Source organism: Natrix helvetica, assembly GCF_964273705.1.
Source record: "Natrix helvetica genome assembly, chromosome: 6".
NCBI classification, from domain to species: domain Eukaryota; kingdom Metazoa; phylum Chordata; class Lepidosauria; order Squamata; family Natricidae; genus Natrix; species Natrix helvetica.
Genome location: NC_138553.1, coordinates 33,027,700 through 33,048,134, shown reverse-complemented (window position 1 = coordinate 33,048,134; position 20,435 = coordinate 33,027,700). Strand labels below are relative to the sequence as shown.

The window sequence follows — 20,435 nt, the reverse complement described above, 5'->3', positions numbered from 1 at the left end:
CCGCCCCCGGGTAGAGGACCTGGTGGTCGCGTGGAATAATGCGACTACCGGGGCCTTGAACCGGGTGGCGCCTTTGCGGCCTCTCCGGCGGCAACGATCCACCCTGGCCCCTTGGTTTACCGAGGAGCTGAGGGTGATGAAATGCCGCAAGAGATGCCTAGAGAGTCGATGGAGATCCTCCCGTTCCGAACTTGATCGAACACAGGCACGAGCCCATTTAAGGACGTACCTTGTGGCATTGAGAGTGGCCAAATGCCAATATTGTGCCACTCTCATTGCATCCGCAGAGAACCGCCCTGCCGCCCTGTTTCGGGTGTCCCGCTCCCTCCTATTTCAGGGGCCGCGGGAGGCCCCTCTACAGGGCAGAGCAGAGGAATTTGGGAAATATCTGCAGGATAAAATCGCTCAAATCCGGAAGGATTGGGTCCCTGTTAGTGGTCCAATGGAGACGTCCGTGGCGAGTCTTGAGGAATCGACCTGGGAGGAGTTTGACTTGGTTGCCATCGAGGTTTTGGACAGAATGCGTGGACGACTGCGACCCACCACATGTTTATTGGACCCGTGCCCCTCCTGGCTTGTACTGGCATCCTGGGAGGTTACACGAGACTGGCTCCTGGACCTAGTGAACGCTTCGCTGAGCGAGGGGTCTCTCCCGGCCGCCTTGAAAGAGGCGGTGGTGAGACCCTTGCTCAAGAAGCCTTCCCTGGATCCTTTGGAGCTGGCCAATTATCGTCCTGTCTCCAACCTTCCCTTTTTGGCGAAGGTTGTAGAGAGTGTGGTGGCCTACCAGTTTCCACGGCATCTGGAGGAGAATGATTATCTAGACCCGCGCCAGTCCGGCTTCCGCCCCAGTCACAGCACGGAGACGGCCTTGGTCGCGTTGGTGGATGATCTCTGGAGGGCCAGAGATAGAGGTTGTTCCTCTATCCTGGTCCTATTAGACCTCTCGGCGGCTTTTGATACCATCGACCATGGTATCCTGCTGCGCCGGCTGGAGGGGTTGGGGGTCCGGGGCACCGTTTTGCGGTGGTTTGGCTCCTACCTTTCTGGCCGGACGCAGCGTGTGTTGGCAGGGGCGGAGAGGTCGACCCTACGCCCCCTTACTTGTGGGGTGCCACAGGGGTCGGTCCTCTCGCCACTCCTGTTCAACACATATATGAAGCCGCTGGGTGAGATCATCCGTGGTTTCGGGGTGGGATACCATCTGTACGCTGATGATACTCAGCTGTACTTTTCCACCCCGAACCACCCCAACAAGGCCGTCGAAGTGATGTCCCGGTGTGTGGAAGCCGTATGGATCTGGATGGATGGCAACCGACTCAAACTCAACCCCTCCAAGACGGAGTGGCTGTGGGTACCGGCTCCCCGGTTCAGCCAATTAATTCCATCATTGGCCATCGGGGGCATTCAACTTGCCCCCCTGGAGCAGGCGTGCAATTTGGGCGTCCTCCTGGATGCCCGGCTGTCCATGGATGACCATGTGACAGCCGTGGCTAGGGGGGCGTTCCACCAGGTTCGCCTGGTGCGCCAATTGCGCCCCCTACTGGACCGGGACGCCTTACGCACAGTCACTCATGCGCTGGTGACGTCTCGCTTGGACTACTGTAACGCTCTCTACATGGGGCTTCCCTTGAAATGCACCCGGAGACTACAGTTGGTCCAGAACGCAGCCGCGCGGGTAATTATGCGGAGTACTAGGTACTCCCATGTGACACCATTCCTGCGCGAGCTGCACTGGCTTCCTGTGGTCTATCGGGTGCGTTTCAAGGTTTTGATAACAATCTTTAAAGCGCTCCATGGCTCAGGACCTAGTTACTTGCGGGATCGTATTCTGCCCTATACATCCCTGCGACCAATCCGCTCGCACAGAGAGGGCCTCCTCCAGGTGCCGTCCACCAGACAGTGTCGGGGGGCGGCGCCTAGGAGTAGAGCCTTCTCTGTGGTGGGCCCAGCCCTGTGGAATGACTTCCCTCCGGACATTAGGAACACCTCTGACCTCCGCTCCTTTCGTATAAAGCTCAAGACCCACCTATTCCAAGTAGCTGGCCTGGCTCAACTTTGATCTAATTATATCGCTCCTGACGGGTTTTATTTGGGTATTTTAATTGTATTTAATTATTTAGAGGTTTTTAAACATTGTATTGGATTGTTTTTATTTATTAGCTGACCTCCTCCTGTACATGTCTTGTTATATGTTTTGGTAATATGTATGTATGTCTTGTCTATATATTTATTTCATATGTTTTACTGTACGCCGCCCCGAGTCCTTCGGGGGAGGGTGCGGCTAAGAAATAAATATTTATTATTATTATTATAGAGGAGACCCCAAAAAGAGCAGCTTTTTTCTTTCTTTGCAGCATTTTGAATCTTGTTTTCTTGCCATGCAAATGGTCCTCCAATGATCCTCCAAACAAGTACTCCCAACTATACATAAGTTGTAAGTAATCTTAATGTTATAAAATACAAAATAAAATCATGTATGAAAAACTATATAGGACAGCAACAAAATGCCAACATCCACATAACTGTCTGCCTGTGAATATATCTCAACTAAGAGGGTGTGGTTATGGAGATAGATATTTATATTTCATCCGTAGCATGGTAAGAACAAGTGCTACAAGATACTCTTATTCAAAAGTTTTATTGTATTTTCAAACAGATTGGTTATACTCCCAAATGTTACAGAACAAATACATCATCAAAAAAATGCCTTAACAGATTTTAAATGACAGATAAAATAACCATAAGCAATGTACTGAGTCTAAAAGATACTACTGGTAGTTGACAGTCTCTTCCTTTTCTACCTGCACATCCAAAAGCAGCGTACTAGTAAAGGCTCTAATAAGTCAGCAGAAGTAGCTTGCATTAAATTATTTGCATGTTGGAAATGCAGCAAAGGGTATCTTTTCACTTTTATTAATTACTTGTATAATGATATACAAGTACAGAAGATATTACATGTTGGTCTATGGTAGCCAAGCATTGTTGCAAACTAACATGTTCTATTAAAAAAATAAACTCTAGTGATGAAAATTGTATGTCTTTTAATAATGCTTGCTAGTTGTAAAAAACCAATAAAAATTTTACAATTAAAAAAAAATGCTTGCTAGTTTGAAAAGGTGCCATCAGACTCTTACTGATATAACGATACTTAAAGGAATGAGCAACATTCTGTTTTTAACCAGTCTTGCTCTCCTCAATCTTGCAAATGGGTGGCAATGGTGGGAACAGAAAAATTTTTATTCTTTAACTTGTTCCTATCTGGTTTTACAGAGAAGTGGCAGAGTGTCCTGTAGTAGCCAATTGCAGATATTCCAGGGTGTCTTTGCAGTAGCTAGTCAAGCACGAAATCTCTTGCATCTGGCAATTTCCCGTTGGTCTTTTTTGCAACGAGTCCTTTATCATCTCAGCAAAGTCAGCCTGCAAACGCTGCTGATTCTCCCTGGAAATAGCAGTAAATATTTTTTAATTATCTATACATTTCTATCCACCAATACGTCTGTCCCTATAAATGGCTGTTTAAAAGCTAGAGAATAGAGGGAGCTCATACAACAGTGGCAACATCTAGTTGATCTTAATAATAGCAAGTTGAGGTCTGGATGGCACCTGGGTGACAGACCATCAGAATATGCCAGGACTATACAAATGGTGAAGAAATTGGGAAATAAAACCAAACAATAACAAAAAACAGTGGCAAGCCATTCTTATTAATACAACATGAATGTCTACACATACATATCAAGATGTCTACACATCAGTGGTGGGTTCCGGATTCCATTCCAACAGGTACAGTTGGAACGGCCCCAACCTCACCCACATGCACACATGCAGCTCGCGGGCATGTTGTAGCTGGAAATGACACTTCCGCAAGCCTCCGCGACGCTCCAGCTGCTCGGCGGAGCGTCGCGCAGGCGCTGTACACACCATGCACATGTGCGGAAGCGCCCACAGCTTTAAAACACGGCAAGGAGCTCGGGCGGGCAGGTGGACCCTCCGGAGCACCGTACCAGAACGGTACCCGGTGCTCCGGGCAGGCTCCAGTACGCCTGTACCAGGACATACCACCTGCAACCCACCACTGCTACACATATGCACATCTTGAGTGAGAATGTACTTTTTTATATGTGTCTATATCTTACAGAGGGCGAAGTTAGTTTGGGAATGCATGAACCTGTCCTCCAAAAGCACCCCACCCTCAGAAAATAACAAATAGGAACAACATATACTGCAAAAGATTCTTCTCTCCCTATCAAAAGGAAAACAAGAACTATCAATCAACAATGCAAAAGCCAACCCTGATTTGAACATTCGCTAATATCACAGCTTTTTAATAAAAACAAAAAAACCTCTTACACAGAAGGAGGCGATGGAAGATTATGTTGCTGATCCTTCACACCTGTCAGCCAATAAGTAATCTCAGTTCCTTTGCCCTAATATGAAATGATAAGATTATAATTACTTATTAACTTATAATTATTGTTATTACTATATTGCATGATTTTTTTTGAAAAAAGCAAACTATTTAAACCCACTGAATGTATAAATACATAAAATAACACATGTTGTGATTAATTCAACCTCAGGATTTGCTAGCATGACAATTAAAAGAAGGAGAAGAAAGGAAAGGCCTTGGACAAGATGCTATTTTATAAAGTAATCAATTCCAAAAAAATTCACCATAAAGGCAACAGGACTATTGTTTCCCTGAGGAGGAGGAAGACATTTTGCTTCTCATCCAAGAAGCTTAATCTGGCAGGATATGGGGGGAGGGAGGTTCAAAGTATTATATTTCTTTGGCAGTCATCTGGTTATTAGCACTCTCCCTAAGAGCTGTTGAAGCCACTTGGAGGGTTTATCTGTACAAATAGGGTTGGGGGGGTCAGTGGCGGGTTAAGGCTCACAGGTGCCCTAAGCACTGACAAATCTTGGTGCCCCCCCTCCTTTGTATATACTGTACAAATCTTCATTGGTTTTTTTTTTCCTTTCTCAACTTTGTGGTGCCCCCTTGGGCCTGATGCCCGAAGGACATGCTTAGTCTGCTTAATGGTTAATACACCACTGGGGGTGGTGAAACTGATCAATATTAACATAAATGGCATCTTCTACCCCTCTTTAAAACCAATGCTGGACCATTATGTTAACTCCGAGCAGCCCTCTCTCAACAGAGGGGAGGGATAAGACACCACCTATCTTCTGCCTACAATGTAGCCCTTGCAGCAGTTCCAAGAAGATTTGCATTCCAATAGAGGTTAGTCCTCCAAGTGGCCTTAAGAGTTCTCAGGGAAAGTATTAGGACAACTAGATGACTGCAAAAGAAATATGATGCTTCCAATCCCCTCCCATCCTATCAGAGTTAATCCTTCCATTGCCCCCATCATCCTGTCAGAACCGATGAAACTTCTTGGATGAGAAGCGAAATGCCTTCTTTTTCCTCAAGGGAAAAAACAGTCCAGTTGCCTTTTGAAAAAGTACTTTTGGAGCAACTATGACCTGGATGACCGAGAATCTCCACAGCCGTTCTTCATCATCCTTATTCCATGGACAACCCTGCCCCCCCCCAAAAAAAAACTTCAAAAAATTATCACAAGTTCACTGCTGCAAATCAGGAATGTATTTCCCAATCCAAGATCATATCATAACATTTATTACAAATAATCCTCACTTACCAAGGATAACTGGGACCAGCCACTACGTCACTAAAGGACATGGTTGTAAGGCACCACACTGACTTACTGCAGTTGTAAGATGACTTGCCAACTTACAGCGAATGTTCCAGCAGTATTAGTTGCCATGAATCCCATGTTATTATAGCATCCCACAGACACAGGATTATCATTTGTAACCTCCTGCCAGCCTCCCCATTGATTTTGCTTGTCAGAAGATGGCAGTCACAAAAATGATCATATAATCATGGAATGCTGTGATGTTCTACTTGTGATCTGATCATTAATTACCCAAGTCACAATCAAGTTTACCACAGGGACTCTGCAATGGGTATAGTTATGAGGATCTGTCGTAAGTATCTCTCTCATTCCACACTGTTGTAATTTCAAATGGTCCCTGAATGAGTGAAGCCTACCTTTAAGTAGTTTGGACACAACTGAACTGTAAAGTTATACTTTAAAAGCTATGTAGCTCTTAAATAAATTTTCACTGTAAACAGATGAATATATGGGTATAGATTACCTTCAAATATGTTTCTCCTCGTTCTTCATACTGGAACTGACGGTCTGTCCTCTTCAGAATATCAATAGTGGAACCACTTACATGAATCCGCAAAGCTAAAAGTAAGCATATAAAACTTACACAATATTTGTAAGATAGTTTTTTGTTATTTTATTATTTTTGGGTTATGCCAAATTATACAGTTGATATTTAGTAATTCTTGATTTTTTATGGGTGAAAACAACAGAATTCAGTTATCTGAAAAGCACCATTGTTTTTATAAGAAACATTTGTAATTAAGTTTATACAATGCTGAACATACTAATATAAATTTGGATTAGCTTTGATGATTTTATGTATTTATTGGTCATATAACAATTTATACTAGAATTCACCACAATTCTGGGCCCAGGTAAGTGAACAATGTTAGACTAATGTTTTAGACTTTAAGAGAGCTGACCTTCAACACACTAGGAGACAGAATAGGAAGGATTCCATGGATGGAAATCCTAGAGGGGAAAACAGTATGAGATGCTTGGGTTACTCAGAAAAACAAATAATAAAGACCCAAACAAAAACAATACCAGGAGAAAGAAAAACAAGAGACTGCAGACGAGCATGGTTGCACAAAGTGCTCTCTGACAAACTCAAGGACAAAAAGGACCAGTATAAAAAATGGAAAGAATGGCATTTAACAAGAGCAGAATACCAGCAAATAATCCAAATATGCAAGAAGGCGAAGGCTTGGCGTTAACTAAGACTTATAACAAACGGCAAAAATGGCAACAACAAAAAAAGGCTATTTTCAATATGTCAAGGAAATGGTTGATTCAGTAGTGGGAGAAAATAGCAAGAAAGTGATGGGCAGCAGGGAGAAAGCAGAACTGTTTAATTCCTTCTTTGCATCTGTCTTTAAGCAAAAGGGGAAAATGTAGCCCAACCTAACAAAAGCAGCACTGTGCGAGACAGAACAAGAATGCAGATCAAATTAGCAAGGAATTGATAAGACACCTATCTGCTTTGGATGAGTTCAAATCTCAAGGACCAGATGGTTTAAATCCCAAGGTCCTGAAGGAGCTGGCAGATGTGATCTTGTAATCACTGAATGAAATCTTTCAGAGATCCTGAAGCACATGGAAACTGCCAGAGGACTGGAAAAGAGCTGGTGTGGTACCAATCTTCAAAAAAGCCCCCCCCCCCAAAAGGATCGAGAGAACTATAGAATAATTAGCTTAACATCAATACCTGAAAAAATCCTGGAAAAGATAATCAAGCAGTGGATTTGTGAGCATCTAGAAATGAAGAAGATGATTACTGGAAGCCATGGGCTTGTTAAAAACAGATCATGCCAGACAAGCTTTATTGCCTTCTTTGATAAAATGACTAAATTAGTCAATCAATGAAATGTTGTGAATATGGTACTTAAACTTTAATAAGGCATTTGACAAAATAGACTATACCCTACTTCTTGGTAATATAGAACAATGTGGAAGAGATAGTACCACCACCAGATGGATTTGCAGTTGGCTGACCAAATGCACTCACTGTGTAGTCCTCAATGGAACTACATCTATGTAGAAAGAAACATGCAGTGAGATACCTCAGGATTCTGTTTTGGGTCTGGTAATCTTCAACATCTTCATAAATGATCTAGATGAGGGGATAGAAGGGAAATTCATCAAATCGGCAGATGACTCCAAGCTGGAGGGAGGGGCATTGCCAACACTTTGGAAGATAGACTCAAGATTCAGAAAGATCTTGACAGACTTGAGCATTAGATCCTATCGAACAAAATGCAGGCCAAAATTGTGGGGGGAAGATCTAAATGTAGATGTCTTTTGAGGAAAATGCCATAGATGGTCCAATTATTATTCACTATTGTATTGTAGTGAATACAATGTTAAGATGATACAGTAAAGGAAATTGAATGGCATGTTAAATGTGCTTGGCAGGCATCTGGCAAGCTAAACATAATTTTCAAGAACAACTTCTCTCTATGCCTGAAGAGAATTTTCTTTATCAGTGTGTGCTACCTGCTCCAACATATGCCAATGAAAAATGTACACTAACCTCACAATCAATACAAAAGCTATGAGTGGTGTAAAGAGCCATGGATAGACACATGCTCAGCATTACAAGACAAGATAGAAAAACCTGCACATAGATTAGAGAACAAACAAAAGTATACAATATCTATCTAGAATCTCTAATCTGTGCTCTCCAAGCAGAAATTAGGTGCCCAATTCAGCCATTCCACACTATGGAGATGCCACGCTATCAGCTCCCTCTATGGCAAAGATCCTGCAGGAGAAGAGCAGTCTGGACAACCGTGGGATCTGGCAGGGTGAGAGCTGTGAACCATAAACTCAAAGCTTTTGCTGTGACCCAGCATAACATATATAGTGCCCTTGCTGACCTTAATGGGGACACTAAAGAGACAGGTCAAGGTAGTTGTGATAATGATGACTCAAAAAAGCAGGAGATTGTGGTCCAAAATGAAGAACTTTCTTTGGTAAGGGGAAATGGGGACCCAGGTATCACACATCAGTCGCAGAAGAAGATCAAGGTATGTAAAAAGAGAAGTCACCTTCTGGTTGGTGATTCAATCGTAAGGGAAGTAAATTAAGGAAAGGATATGGAGGTTTTAAAAGAGGTCAGATATCTGCCAGGTGCTACTGCCAGCAGAGACAAGAGGCGTATTCTTAAGATAGTCAAGAATGCAAGTAAGGACTGTGATGTTGATACTATTATATATCTTGGTACAAATGATCTGTCCCCAAAAGATGTACTTTCTGTGAAGAATGATTTCCAGAGCTTGAGATATGAACTTAGTAGTATAGGTTGTAGGCTTATCTTTTCAGAGGTTTTACCAGTATATAATTTAACAAAAAGGGAAGGGCCAGCATGTAGCAGAGTTTAATGTGTGACTAAATGAGTGGTGTAAAAGGGAAGGCTTTGGTTTTATTAGTCATGATGCCTGCAGCTGGTCCAATGAAAAACTGTACAAAAGACTATAATTGTAGGTGGTGACTATTTTATAATATAAAATGGATTAATGTCACAAATGAAAGAATACTAATGGTAATCTGAACACACAATGCTCAATGAAATATTTAGTTATGTTTAATGGATAACCAGTGACTTTATTCTTAATTGTAAAAACCGCTACACAAAAACTTGTACCCAAACGACATGCTTGATGAAATTGTTTTTCTTTTTTTTCTCCTTGCTCTTGTTCTGTATGTGTTGTTTTGTCCTTTTTAAAGAAAAAAAAATTTAAAAAAAGAAAGAAAAACTGTACAAAGTTTTTTGGTTTGCACCCATCCAAGAAAGGGGCTGAGTTACTTGGCATTACATTCACAGATTTTCTTGATAAACATTTAAACTGAACAGCGGGGACAAAGAATTAATTGATACAGAACATTTCTGTCCCCAGCAATCTAAAACTCATAGGGTTATCGGTGCATGTAACATAGATGTTTGTGCAGATAAGATTATCACTCCTGCTGTCAAGCAAAACCAAGCATTTAATAGTGAGTGCCATACCATGTGCATGAATCATACAAGTGGCAAGAAAATATGGGCAGTCAGGCATAACACAGGTTATGTAGACAGTAAACACAGGGTCAATCAATGTGGACTCAAATGCCTATACACCAATGCACAGAGTGTGAGAAATAAACAGGGTGAATTAGAAATTCAAGTAAATGAGGGCAGATACGATATTGTTGCCATTACAGAAACTTGGTGGGATGAAATCCACAAATGGAACATACAGCTAGAAGGATTTAAATTATTTAAAAGAAATAGACAAGATAAAAGAGGAGGTGGAGTTGCACTATATATAAGAAATAACTACATCTCTACAGAAATAGAGCACTTTACTTTACTTTTTACTTTTATTTGGACTTTTATACCGCCCCCTCTCCCCAAAGGGACTCGGGGCGGTGTACAGTCAGATAAAACACATCAATAGATAGAAAATACAAACATAAACATAAAAGAGGAGGCAATAAAACTGTACAAAAAGCAAAGCAGTTAAAAACAATGTTTAAATAACCCTAAAAATACCCAATTAAAATATCTGCCAGGAGGTAGAACAACAATGATAAGAACTATCTTGAATGAATTTGGGTCAATATTAAAGGTTGTGGGGGGAAACGACATTGCCATAGGTCTATACTACAGGCCGCCCAACCAAGCAGAGGAAGTAGATGAACTTTGTGCTAGTCAGCTAACTAAGGTATGTAGGAAGCACACCACAATAGTAGTGGGGGATTTTAACTACCCTGACATCAACTGGGAAACAAACTCTGCACCAGATCCAACAGGTTCCTAACGAACGTAGCAGAAAACTTTGTTTTCCAAAAAGTAGAGGAGGGAACAAGGGGATCGGCCATATTAATTCTCACTAACAGAGAGGAAATGATAGAAGGTGTTGAAGCCATAGGAACCCTGGGGGCAAGTGACCATGCAATATTGGAATTCAACATTATGCAAACACAAGTAGTAGAACAAAGTCAAACTAGAGTCTTGGATTTTAAGAGAGCTAATTTCAATAAACTTAGAGAGAGCTTGGGAAGAATTCCATGGATGAGAATCCTCAAGGGGAAAACAATTCAAGAAGCTTGGGAAATTTTGAAAAATGAGATTACAAAAGCTCAGTCTAGCACAATATCAAAGAAAAAGAAAAATAACAGCTCCCAAAAGAAACCAGCATAGCCGCATAAAGAACTCTCTGACAAATTGAAAGACAAAAAAGTTAAGCATAAAAAGTGGAAAGGGGGGGACATAACTAAGGCAGAATATCAGCAAATAGCCCGAGCCCGTAAAGATGAAGTAAAGAAAGCAAAGGCTCACAATGAAGAAAGGCTTGCCACAAAAGTAAAAAATGATAAAAAAGCTTCTTCCAACACGTAAAAAAAAAAAAAAAGGTTAAGGAAACAATTGGCCCATTGCTGGGAGAAAGTGGCAAGAAGGTGACAAGCAACAGGGAGAAAGCAGAACTATTTAACTCATTTTTTGCATCTGTTTTTACACAAAGGGATAAAACAGTCCAACGTATCAAAAACAGCACCACAAAAATCAGATTAGGAACACAAGTTGAAATAGGGAAGAAAATGGTAAGTGAGCACCTGTCTACCCTAGACGAGTTCAAATCACCAGGACCGGATGGATTACACCACAGGGTTTGGAAGGAACTGGCAGATGAGATCTCAGAACCACTGAACTATATCTTTCAGAGATCCTGGAGCACTGGGGAACTGCCAGAGGACTGGAAAAGAGCTGATGTGGTTCCCATCTTCAAAAAAGGAAAAAAAATAGATCCAGGAAACTATAGACCTATCAGCCTGACCTCAATACCAGGAAATATTCTGGAAAAGATAATCAAGCAACAAATTAGTGAACACCTAGAAGTAAACAAAGTAATAGCCAAAAGCCAACATGGGTTTGTCAAAAATAGATCATGCCAGAATATTGCATTCTTTGACAAAGTGACAAAATTAGTGGACCAGGGGAATGCCATCGATATAGTTTATTTGGACTTCAGTAAGGCATTTGATAAGGTAGACCATAACATACTACTAGATAAAGTAGAAAAATGTGGGTTGGACAGTATCACCACCAGATGGATTCGTAAGTGGCTGACCAACCGCACTCAACGTGTAGTCCTCAATGGAACTGTATCTACATGGAAGGAAGTATGCAGTGGAGTACCCCAAGGCTCTGTTCTAGGCCCAGTACGCTTCAACATCTTCATCAATGATTTGGATGAGGGAATAAATGGGGAACTCATCAAATTTGCAGATGACACCAAGCTGGCAGGAATAGCCAACACTCCAGAAGACAGGCTTAAGATACAGAAGGATCTTGACAAACTTGAACATTGGGCATTATCTAATAAAATTAAATTTAATGGTGAAAAGAGTAAGATTCTACATTTAGGCAAGAAAAACGAAATGCACAGGTACAGTATAGGTGGTACCTTCCTCAATAGTAGTGACTGTGAGAGGGATCTTGGAGTCCTAGTGGACAACCATTTAAATATGAGCCAGCAGTGTGCAGTAGCTGCCAAAAAAGCCAACACAGTTCTAGGCTACATAAACAGAGGAATAGAATCAAGATCACATGAAGTGTAAATACCACCATAATGCCTTGGTAAGGCCACACTTGGAATACTGCATTCAGTTTTGGTCATCACAATGTAGAAAAGATGTGGAGACTCTAGAAAGAGTGCAGAGAACAGCAACAAAGATGATTAGGAGACTGGAGACTAAAATATATGAAGAATGGTTGCAGGAACTGGGTATGTCTAGTTTAATGAAAAGAAGGACTAGGGGAGACATGATAGCAGTGTTCCAATATCTCAGGGGTTGCCACAAAGAAGAGGGAGTCAAACTGTTCTCCAAGGCACTGAGGGTAGAACAAGAAGCAATGGGTGGAAACTAATAAAAGAGAGAAGCAACTTAGAACTGAGGGGGAATTTCCTGACAGTTAGAACAATTAATCAGTGGAACAGCTTGCCTCCAAAAGTTGTGAATGCCCCAACACTGGACGTCTTTAAGAAGATGTTGGATAGCCATTTGTCTGGAATGGTATAGGGTTTCCTGCCTAGGCAGGGGGTTGGACTAGAAGACCTCCAAGGTCCCTTCCAACTCTGCTATTGTATTGTATTGTATTGTATTGTATTAAGAGAGTAAAAGAATTGAAATGGAAATGGACTGGTCACAGAGCAAGAAAAACTGAGGGCTGGTAGACGAAGGCAGCTATAAAATGAATCCCACTTGATAAAAAAGCATCCACAAAAGAGACCTAAAACAAAATGGATCGATGACATCAGCAAGTATTGCAGGCCCAATTGGCAAAAGAAAGTTGAGGACTGTATTGGTTAGAAACATGCCGAAGAGGCCTTCATCCTGCAAGGTATAGCTAAATTGATGATGACATTTGTATTGTACATTTTCATCAAGTAGGAAAGAAGCTATATATGTTGCAGTGCCTTGTTATCTAAATTCAGAAAAATTACATGCTTATCTATGAGATAGTAAGTCTTTATCATATCTTGATAAAATGTTTTTATGTATGAAATTCTGAATTTGACTGTATAAAATATTGTACAGTTAGAAACTCTATTCTTACGTAAACCTGTAGACTCCATTCTTGAAGCTGTGTTCACCGTGTCTCCAAACAAGCAGTAACGAGGCATTTTAATCCCAACCACACCAGCTGCACATGGACCTGAACACAAGATAAAATAGAAATTCTCTGAAAAGTAAGTCCATATTGCAAGAGTGTCAAACTCAAGACCTGTGGTGCCTCTGCCAATGAAAATGGAGCTCGAGAGGGCTGTGCGCACCCCCCCCCCCGAGCTCCATTTTTGCTGGGAGAGGTTTGCAGGAGCCTGCTTTCTCTGGTGGAGCTCTCGGGCCACCACAGGTGCCCCCAACACAAGTGACATCATGCTGGCCATGCCCACCCCGGCCCCCTGAGGTCAAACACAAACCTGATGCGACCCTCAATGAACTAGAATTTGACAAACCCCTGCCATATTGTCTAATTAATCTCACTGTTTACAATCCCTCAATCATGCATCAATATTTGTAACTCATAGCTGTGTGCTCATTCATGGATGTTTACACCCATAATTAATACTGTTTCTCATGAGTTAAGAGTATTAAAATGCCAAAATCAATTACCAATCATATGAGTAGAATGAACTATTGTCAACCAAAAATTATGCCACAATTAAGTTATTAAGATACCATAAATTATTTGTTATTTTTCCTAGTGTGTGTTCATGAAAAGATATCGCAAAGGAATGAACGTAGCAGGATTGATTTGACCACTTTATGAACCGAGAGCACTGGTAAAGAATCCTTTCTCTCCCTCCATATATAGATGGTGCAATTGGAAAAATGTTAAAAAATGGATAAAAGATGGAATGACTATGCAGTATTTTTAAGATGTATGAAAATTCCATTTCTGCCTCATAACTGGAAGAATGTTGTCACTGTCTCCTCATATAAAGGAAAAGGCAACAAGAATGAATGAAAATCTCAGGTGCACTGGTTTGATAAATGTGCTTGGGAAGATACTCAGCAGAATGCTGATTGAAATATCCTGGATATTGAAAAATTGACAAACACCTTTGTTTGTTTGTTTGTTTGCTTGCTTAACTTTTTAAGTAGATTATTAGGAATTGTTTGACTGTGAAAATTTATTCTATGTAAAACAAAGATATATGATGTCACTTGATTATTTAATATACTGTATGTATAGGTAAATAATTAAGAAATTTTTATACTGATATTAGATTTGTGTTGCATAGACAAATGTGAATGTGGCTTTGTTCACGGATGATATCATGCTGATGATTGAGAATCTGAGAAGTGATTTGTAGTGACTGTGCAAGAGATTATATAATATAATGAGGTATATCAGTCTGAAAAATATTGCACTAAAATCCAAGACACATTTGGTCAAACACTGTAAAACAATTATCTGAAGGAAGAGTGGATGGGCTGGGAATAAGGACAAGATAAACAATTTTACTGTTGGGTGCAACTGTTTAAATTCTGAAAAACAGAGATGTAAAGAATATGTCGAACAAAAGACAGCACATGAATTAAACATCACACATGAATTGTTGAATGGACATGGTGAAAAAAGGATGGTTTGCAACACTGAAAACATGGAAAGATACAGTAAATGCTGCTGTGGTGATATAAACTATATTTTAGTTTCCTTTTCTGCTGTTAATTTCTTTCCATTATTGATTCTTACTCATCTTCTAGACTTTGCATAGTTGCTTCTCTCAAAAGGGAAAGGCATAAGAGATAAATATCAATATTTCTTTAATATTTTTTCTATTGAAATAGTAAAAAATGTATCAGTTCAGTAATTAGTTTGCAACCTTTAATTCACTTAGTCCAAGCACTCCTTTGCAATCAACAACATATGACACAGTCTGGAAGGAAGGTTTATTACACAAACTACAATTGAATGTCCCATGTCAAAAGACTATCCACCTTATTAATAATATGTTGAGTGACAGGAATTTTTAAATTCCTGAGAGAAAGTGCTCTTCCAAATCTAAAATTCTCTTATTTCTGAATCTCAAGCAGAATTCTTTTCCTCTCAATTCCAGTTATGTCAAATTGTCTTAAGTCCTTTTCCATCTCTCTATTATTTCATTTTACTTTATCAGTAATTTGTTTTGATTCTCCTCGATTTCTTCAATTTGTTTTATCTTCTTCTTCTTTCATTTACTCTTTCATCTTTACAAACCTTTCTTCCATTCTCTCTTCAGATGCAGCTACTTTAAACAGATTTGACAGATTTGGATACTTCCCCCCATCTTTTCAAACTTTTTTGTAATATTCCCAAAATAATACTGTTTTTATTGCTTGTTTTAAGAATCCTCTTCTTCCCTCACAACACTTTGCTGCTTTTGCAGTGGTAACCATTTTTAAAATTTGTAATCCAAAGGTAAAAGTGAGTCCTTCAAGATGAGTTCCAGAAACTCCTGGTGAAGACACTAGAAAAAATTATTTAATCTTTAACAATTTTTTTTTGAATGAGATGAAAATGGTACATGAGCAGAGCAAAATATATAGGATTAATGCATGATTTGCAAAATTAAGAAATATGTTAAGGGATATTCTTGTGTACTTTTTCAGGAAGAAGACCAAAGGCCATGTTTTGAGGCAAAATTCTAAGATCAGACTGAAGATTAACAATGTAGATGCAATTGTACTTAAAGAAATTTTGATCAAGATAATGAGCAAGATAAAAGAGTTTTTTTCTTGAAAAGTTTAAACAGAAAAAAGATACCATTTTGATAGGACTAATGGATTAGATTGAATTCAATACAAAAAACAAGAGAATTTCTAGAAATAATTAAAGGAGAAGAGGAGAAAAGCAAATCTATGTCATAAAAAGGACTAAACAACAACTACACAATGTTGAGGAAGAGGAATTTAGAGAGGAATGTCTGTGGTGGCTTAATTAAAACATAACTCATTAATAATGCTTTCTTGAGGGCAGTTTTCATGAACAGTACAGAAATTCTGAATTTTGTATACAAGTGTATACAAAATACAAATTACAAGAAAATATTGATCAATAATATTAGGAAGCTATTTATGCTTGATATTATCTTTATAATATTCACTATATTCTTTTTTGAACAATTGGTCACCACCACTGATAATTTTCTTAAAGGTAATATTTGAAATCCTAATAAATATATAATACCATTACAATTTATAACAATTTCTAAATTATTATAATAATTTCCATTATTACTTTAGGAAAACTTAAACATGATATTAAACATCGTTGTTTGCTTTGTTTGTTTTGATCAAATGTTTGATAGAATTCCCATACCAGAATGAATTCCTATTCGAATCCATACAGGAAGGCCAGGAAGATGTTGTAATTCAAATGACCCCATGAAACTGAGTATATCCAGGGCCATCATGGAAATGTCCACTGCGTGACAGTTACCATTTCTGTTTGGTAAACCACTTACTACCATATATGCATCTCCAATAGTCTCCACCTGTTGAAACATGACAAAAAGTCACAAGATATATCTGCTCAGGGAAAACGTACACAGGAATCGAGCACTTTTAGAGGACTCCAGATTGAAGCAACTTGTTACAGTGAGACTTCATGAGAGTATGGATTTTGAAATTTTAAGAAAGTATCTCCTTTGTATTACTTTGGAAAAACCTTTTAATTGGGAAGGCCACAGATAAAAATAATTCTTGCCTTTTTTTAGTGCACTGTTGCCCCCACTACTTTTGTTTCATCTCAAGGTAATCTTTTATATTTTGTTCTCAAATTGGATCACCTTATAAACATCATGATGATCAAGAATGTGGTCAAAGTTCTTGTAGATGTCATTCAGCATGTCTACCACTTCCATAGGTGTGCTGTATTTACATATGGTTGTAAAGCCCACAATGTCACTGAAGTAGATGGTGACTTCTTCAAATAATTCTGGCTCTACAAGTCCAGTCTCCTTCAAAGATTTTACCACAGGCCTGCGAGGGGGGGGGGAGTGGGGAGAAGAGGGTGAGGCTTATTAATTTCAAAGTGTGCTCTAAAAATAATAATTCTGGCATGATAGTCACAGCTTTTATCTCTTGTTCAATCACCTTGAAAGATATGGCAGCTATAAAAATGTGATTAATGAATAAAATAAATAATTTGTTGAGACATGATTACCGTATTTTTCAGAGTGTAAGACGCACTTTTTCCCTCAAAAAAGAGGCTGAAAATCTGGGTGCATCTTATACACCGAATACAGCATTTTTTGCCTCCCAAAACCCCACCCCCTTCACCAAAATGGCTGTGCATATCTTGTAGGAAGCTTTCAGAGAGTTCATGGGGGCTGGGGAGGGCAGAAATGAGCAAAAAACAGCCCATTTTTTGCTCCACTTTGCCCCCCCCCCGCCCCAGGAGCTTCCTAATGTCCTTTTTTTTGACAAAAAATGGGCCCATTTTTTCCTTGTCCCCCCCCCCCCCGAATATTCTATAAGCCTCCTAAGGGCTATTCATGCCCTTTTTAAAGAAAAAAAAAACAGCCACGTTTTTGGGAGGTTTGCAAAGTGCATAAACTTTTTTTTTATTTGACTCTTCAAAACCTTGGTGCGTCTTATACTTTGGTGCGTCTTATACTCCCAAAAATACGGTAGTTAATAATTAGTTCACAGCTAAATTAATAATTTCTTAATGAAAGTACTAAAGCATTTATACAACAGGTAAACATATTCTTATGCAACACATTGGAAATCAATATTTATTTAATTAAATAAATTCATCTTAACACTTTGCTGTTGTGACATTCCATTACTGTAATATCACACTGTTATCTATACAACAACAACAAGAAAGCAAAGGTAGTACCAATAGTAATAGGCGCCTTGGGTGAAAAACCCAAAACAACTCGAGCACCACTTGAACACTACCAGCACTGATAAATTCACCATCAGTCAATTGCAAAAGGTAGCTTTAGATAGAACAGCTTACATCCTGTGACAATATAGCAGCATGAACCATCTAGATCTGTCTATCCCAGACCCTTGGAAAGTATTTGATAGGTAGACAAAAATGCCAAATCTAGTCTGAACATTTGGCTGACTGCGACAAACTATAATTTATAAAGTAAGTATTTTGGTCTAATTATGTAGAGTTTGAAATGGCATAAATATAACAACATTTAAAAACATTCTTCCATAGACCAGACATTCTATCTCTACAAATGAACAACACACGTAGCAAGCAGGATACAGCATTCCAAAGCAGCACTTGGTACAATACATGTGGTCTTTCTAAAATCTGTAGAAGAAAAATCAAGATTATATGTCCTTTTTCAAAAAGATTACTTGAAAAGTATAAACTTCATTCTACTGTGTTTCCCTGAAAATACGACATGTCCTGATAATAAGGCTATGCCACATTTTTCTGGTGGGCAAAAATATAAACCCTCACCCACTTATAAGCTCCCTGGACAACCCCCCACTTCCGGCCAGGCAGAGCGCCACTCACCTAGTGATATCCTGAAAGTGCCAAGCCGCAGGAAACAGGGGGGGAGGCAAAGGTGATTGCATTGCTTGGCGCCTTCGGGATACCGCTAGGTTGGTGAGCAGCGCTGTGCCCAGTTAAAGAGGGGGGTTGCCAGGCAGCTGCTCTCTTGCGAGCGGGCTCCCAAAGAGCCAGGCACAGCCTCATGGGCGAATGGCTGTGTTGCGCTGTCGCAGCAGCGCAACACAACAGCCATGAAGTGACCACGCTCATGAGCAGCTACCCGGCAAACCCCCTTTCTAGCCGGGCACAGCGCCATTCACTGACCTAGGGATATTGCCAAGCCACGTGAGTGCCTGTTCGCCGCCGCCCGACTCCCGTGGCTTGGCACCTTCAAAATGCCAGTGAAAGGCACAGTGCATGTGTAGAGTGTACGCCCAGAGCGGCCACTGCTGGAAGACTTGGTTTGGAAGCTGCAGAAAAAGCCATGCTGGGATGGCGGTGGTGGTGGCAGTGGAGGTGCCCTGGCTCTGCAGGGAGAGCTAGGCCAGGGCATTGTGAGGCTGGGAGGCGCATGAGCGAGAGCAGAACAGCCGCTCACGAAACAGCCACTCATGCAACCCCACTCTCCAGCTGTGCAGAGTGCCATTCACTGGCATTTTGAAGGCGCCAAGCTGCGGGAGCTGGGCAGCGGTGAACAGGCGCTCCTGCGGCTTGGTGATACCCGTGGATCAGTGAATGATGCTGTGCCCGGCTGGAATGGGGGTTTGCCAGGAGGCTGTTCGTGAGCATGGTCGCTTCATGGCTGTTGTGTTGCGCTGCTGTGACATCGCAACACAGCCATTCATCCATGAGGCTGTGCCCGGCTCTTTGGGAGCCCGCTCGCAAGAGAGCAGCCGCCCAGCAACACCAAAACAATAAACCCTCCCCTCATAATAAGGCCCAAGCCATATTTTGTGGGTAAAAAGAAAATTAGACCCTGTCTTATTTTCAGGGAAAAATGGTATCTATTTGTAGAAGAATGATCTTTGGAAATGGTATTTACGTATCTCTTGAAGAGGACTAGAATTTGCATGGAAGCAGAAGAAATTTTTGCATGCTATCCAGACACAACAAGATAATTCTCTCATGCTGTTCAATATTGCACATGTTTTTGAAAAGACAAATATATTTAACATAGATTTTAAAAGCTTATCCTTAAGTATTTGGACATACTGTAGTACACAAAATTATCTGCTACACTGTCTTACCTGTCAATGACTACTTTAACCTAAGACTGTCTACTGTCGACCACACCCCATTCCTAAGAGGTGTGTAAGGGGTGCGCATAAGTGCACCAGCATGCCTACTGTCCCTGTCCTACTGTCTCCATTTATTCGTACCCATTTACTGTGTTCATATTTATGTTTATACTTATACCTGTTATCTTTTTCATGTTTGACAAACTAAATAAATAAATAAAATAAAGAAACATATAAATCTGCTTACAATTCTTCAATCAGCAGAATTCTGTTGATACGGCAGGTACTATTCCCTGATGGATAAGACTCACCGTGGGAGAAGCATGAAATTTAGTTTGTCAGCTCTATCTCGTTCTGCTTTGTACAGCTTGGTTCTCTCTTCTACTAAATGCTCCAGGTTTCGTGAATACAACTGCAGACGTCGGATCAATGTGTCCATATAGCTCTCATTGTTTTGGTTGTGGTAGTTGCTAGGAATATTGTAAGAACAAAAAT

At 40.4% G+C, this 20,435-nt stretch overlaps 1 protein-coding gene across 1 annotated transcript in view; it reads right to left on the bottom strand.

The window, feature by feature from the left end:
- Nucleotides 1–2,446: 2,446 nt before the first annotated feature.
- Nucleotides 2,447–20,435, bottom strand: part of GUCY2C (guanylate cyclase 2C) — a gene marked incomplete at its 5' end in the record, with an annotated part of 78,148 nt that continues 60,159 nt past the window's right edge. Inside the window, 7 exons of the mRNA XM_081958707.1 lie at nucleotides 2,447–3,442; nucleotides 4,354–4,430; nucleotides 6,187–6,281; nucleotides 13,306–13,404; nucleotides 16,555–16,729; nucleotides 17,024–17,216; nucleotides 20,252–20,410. Of these exons, the coding sequence (XP_081814833.1) occupies nucleotides 3,268–3,442; nucleotides 4,354–4,430; nucleotides 6,187–6,281; nucleotides 13,306–13,404; nucleotides 16,555–16,729; nucleotides 17,024–17,216; nucleotides 20,252–20,410 (973 nt within the window). The 3' untranslated portion in view covers nucleotides 2,447–3,267. The remainder of the gene's footprint in view (nucleotides 3,443–4,353; nucleotides 4,431–6,186; nucleotides 6,282–13,305; nucleotides 13,405–16,554; nucleotides 16,730–17,023; nucleotides 17,217–20,251; nucleotides 20,411–20,435) is intronic.